General features: G+C 47.6%; 1 protein-coding gene across 1 annotated transcript in view; it reads right to left on the bottom strand.

The window, feature by feature from the left end:
• Positions 1 to 2,500, bottom strand: part of LOC128691547 (uncharacterized) — a 200,492-nt gene that overhangs the window by 108,122 nt on the left and 89,870 nt on the right. The window contains exon 2 of the mRNA XM_070088946.1: positions 1,707 to 2,500. This exon is cut by the window's right edge and continues 143 nt beyond it. Within this exon, the coding sequence (XP_069945047.1) occupies positions 1,707 to 2,135 (429 nt within the window). The 5' untranslated portion in view covers positions 2,136 to 2,500. The remainder of the gene's footprint in view (positions 1 to 1,706) is intronic.

Genomic DNA, 2,500 nt, shown 5'->3' with positions numbered 1-2,500 from the left:
GTGTGTGTGTGTGTGCTTGTGTGTGTGTGTGTGTGTGTGTGTGTGTGTGTGTGTGTGTGTGTGTGTGTGTGTGTGTGTGTGTGTGTGTGTGTGTGTGTGTACTCACCTAGTTTTACTCACATAGTTGAGGTTGCAGGGGTCGAGTCCAAGCTCCTGGCCCCGCCTCTTCACTGGTCGCTACTAGGTCACTCTCCCTGAACCATGAGCTTTATCGTACCTCTGCTTAAAGCTATGTATGGATCCTGCCTCCACTACATCGCTTCCCAAACTATTCCACTTCCTGACTACTCTGTGGCTGAAGAAATACTTCCTAACATCCCTGTGATTCATCTGTGTCTTCAACTTCCAACTGTGTCCCCTTTTTGCTGTGTCCAATCTCTGGAACATCCTGTCTTTGTCCACCTTGTCAATTCCTCTCAGTATTTTGTAAGTCGTTATCATGTCCCCTCTATCTTTCCTGTCCTCCAGTGTGTGTGTACTCACCTAATTGTACTAACCTAATTGTGGTTGCAGGGGTCGAGACTCAGCTCCTGGCCCCGCCTCTTCACCGAGTGCTACTAGGTCCTCTCTCTCCCTGCTCCATGAGCTTTATCATACCTCATCTTAAAGCTGTGTATGGTTCCTGCCTCCAGTGCATCACTTGCTAGGCTATTCCACTTCCTGACTACTCTATGAATGACGAAATACTTCCTAACATCCCTTTGACTCATCTGGGTCTTCAACTTCCCACTGTGACCCCTTGTTTCTGTGTCCCCTCTCTGAAACATCCTGTCTCTGTCCACCTTGTCTATTTCATGCAGTATTTTGTATGTTGTTATCATGTCTCCCCTAACCCTCCTATCTTTCAGTGTTGTCAGGTTGGGTACCCTTAACCTCTTCTCGCAGGACAAACCCCTCAGTTCTGGGACTAGTCATGTTGCAAACCTTTGCACCTTCTCTAATTTTTTGACGTACTTGACCAGGTGTGGTCTCCGTACTGGTGCTGCATACTCTAATATGGGTCTGACGTACACGTGTCGTAAATGACTCCTTACTTAGAAGTATTCTCAGGTTTTCCAGGCACCCGTATGCTGCAGCAGTTATTTGGTTGATGTGTGCCTCAGGAGATGTGCTGGGTATGATGCTTACCCCAAGATGCTTTTCCTTAAGTGAGTTTTGTATGTGTGTGTGTGTGTGTGTGTGTGTGTGTGTGTGTGTGTGTGTGTGTGTGTGTGTGTGTGTGTGTGTGTGTGTGTGTGTGTGTGTGTGTGTGTGTGTGTGTGTGTGTGTGTGTGTGTGTGTGTGTGTGTGTGTGTGTGTGTGTGTGTGTGTGTGTGTGTGTGTGTGTGTATGTGTGTGTGTGTGTGTGTGTGTGTGTGTGTGTCGGTGTGTGTCACTCATCTCCCCAAAAACTCTAAGAAAAATCAAGAAAGAAATCCCTGATTACTGAGAAGCAAAACTTTTTATCTCAGCTCATTAGAGCGCTGAGTAAATCTGATAAAATACCATATACAACAACGCTTATTCATTAGTCAGTCTTAACCTAATTATTTCTATATTTATTTATATAATTGGAATCATTAAGTAAATATCTTAATGCATCGATACGCAATGAACACCAGTACGTATATATATATATATATATATATATATATATATATATATATATATATATATATATATATATATATATATATATACACACACTGGTAGTCCTACAGACTCACCATACAGAGAGAACCGTGGAAGGATGAAGGTGAGGACGCCTCACGGTATCCTTCAGGAGCAGCCACCGTCCCTGTCCACTGCTGGCCACCAGCGTCCCTGGCGGTCTTGCTGGCGTCCTCGTTCAAGGGACAAGCCAGGTCAGGCGTCCTGGAGAAGTAGCCGAAGGAGAGGTCCGTCTCCTGCCAGGAAGGGTGGTCATCGGAGAAGGGACGCTGGCAGGTACCTCCCCGGGTGTCCGTGACGTCCGGACGCGCATACCTCACCCTGGGACACGTACCCAGGAGCTCCTGGGTGTCCTGCCGCTTGCGGGACTCGTATGAGGCGTCTTGGGCGCGGCGTGGCGTCCCCGGAGCAGCATAAGACACCACAGATGGCGTCCTTTTCACCCTGGGGGACACCTGGATGGCCCCGCCTCCTGCGACGTCCATTCTTCAGTGTTTCGCAGCCCTTGTCTCACCTGCTCATGCTCAGAGAGACGTCACCATCACCGAAAATATTATTTATAAGACACGCTAAACCCGCGTGGATCATTCAGCAAAGGAAGTAGTGGAGGCTCGCTCCTCCGTCCTTCTGAGAGACGCACACTGTTGCAACGCTCCAGCAACACTCCACCCAGCTAGAGGAATTTCTCGCCATACCCAGGAATCTCCATCATTCCTGCCGTCACTGCCGGTCTAACTAAACCCAGATTCGTACACACCAAAAATAACACATTATGATAACACTTTCACTAACACTCATTAACACAGCTGTAGCAAGCACTTGGCTGGCTCGTGAATTAGGTCTATCATTT

The sequence above is a fragment of the Cherax quadricarinatus genome, chromosome 26 (genome assembly GCF_038502225.1).
Source record: "Cherax quadricarinatus isolate ZL_2023a chromosome 26, ASM3850222v1, whole genome shotgun sequence".
In the NCBI taxonomy this organism is placed as follows: domain Eukaryota; kingdom Metazoa; phylum Arthropoda; class Malacostraca; order Decapoda; family Parastacidae; genus Cherax; species Cherax quadricarinatus.
This window is presented reverse-complemented; position numbering and strand designations above follow the sequence as displayed.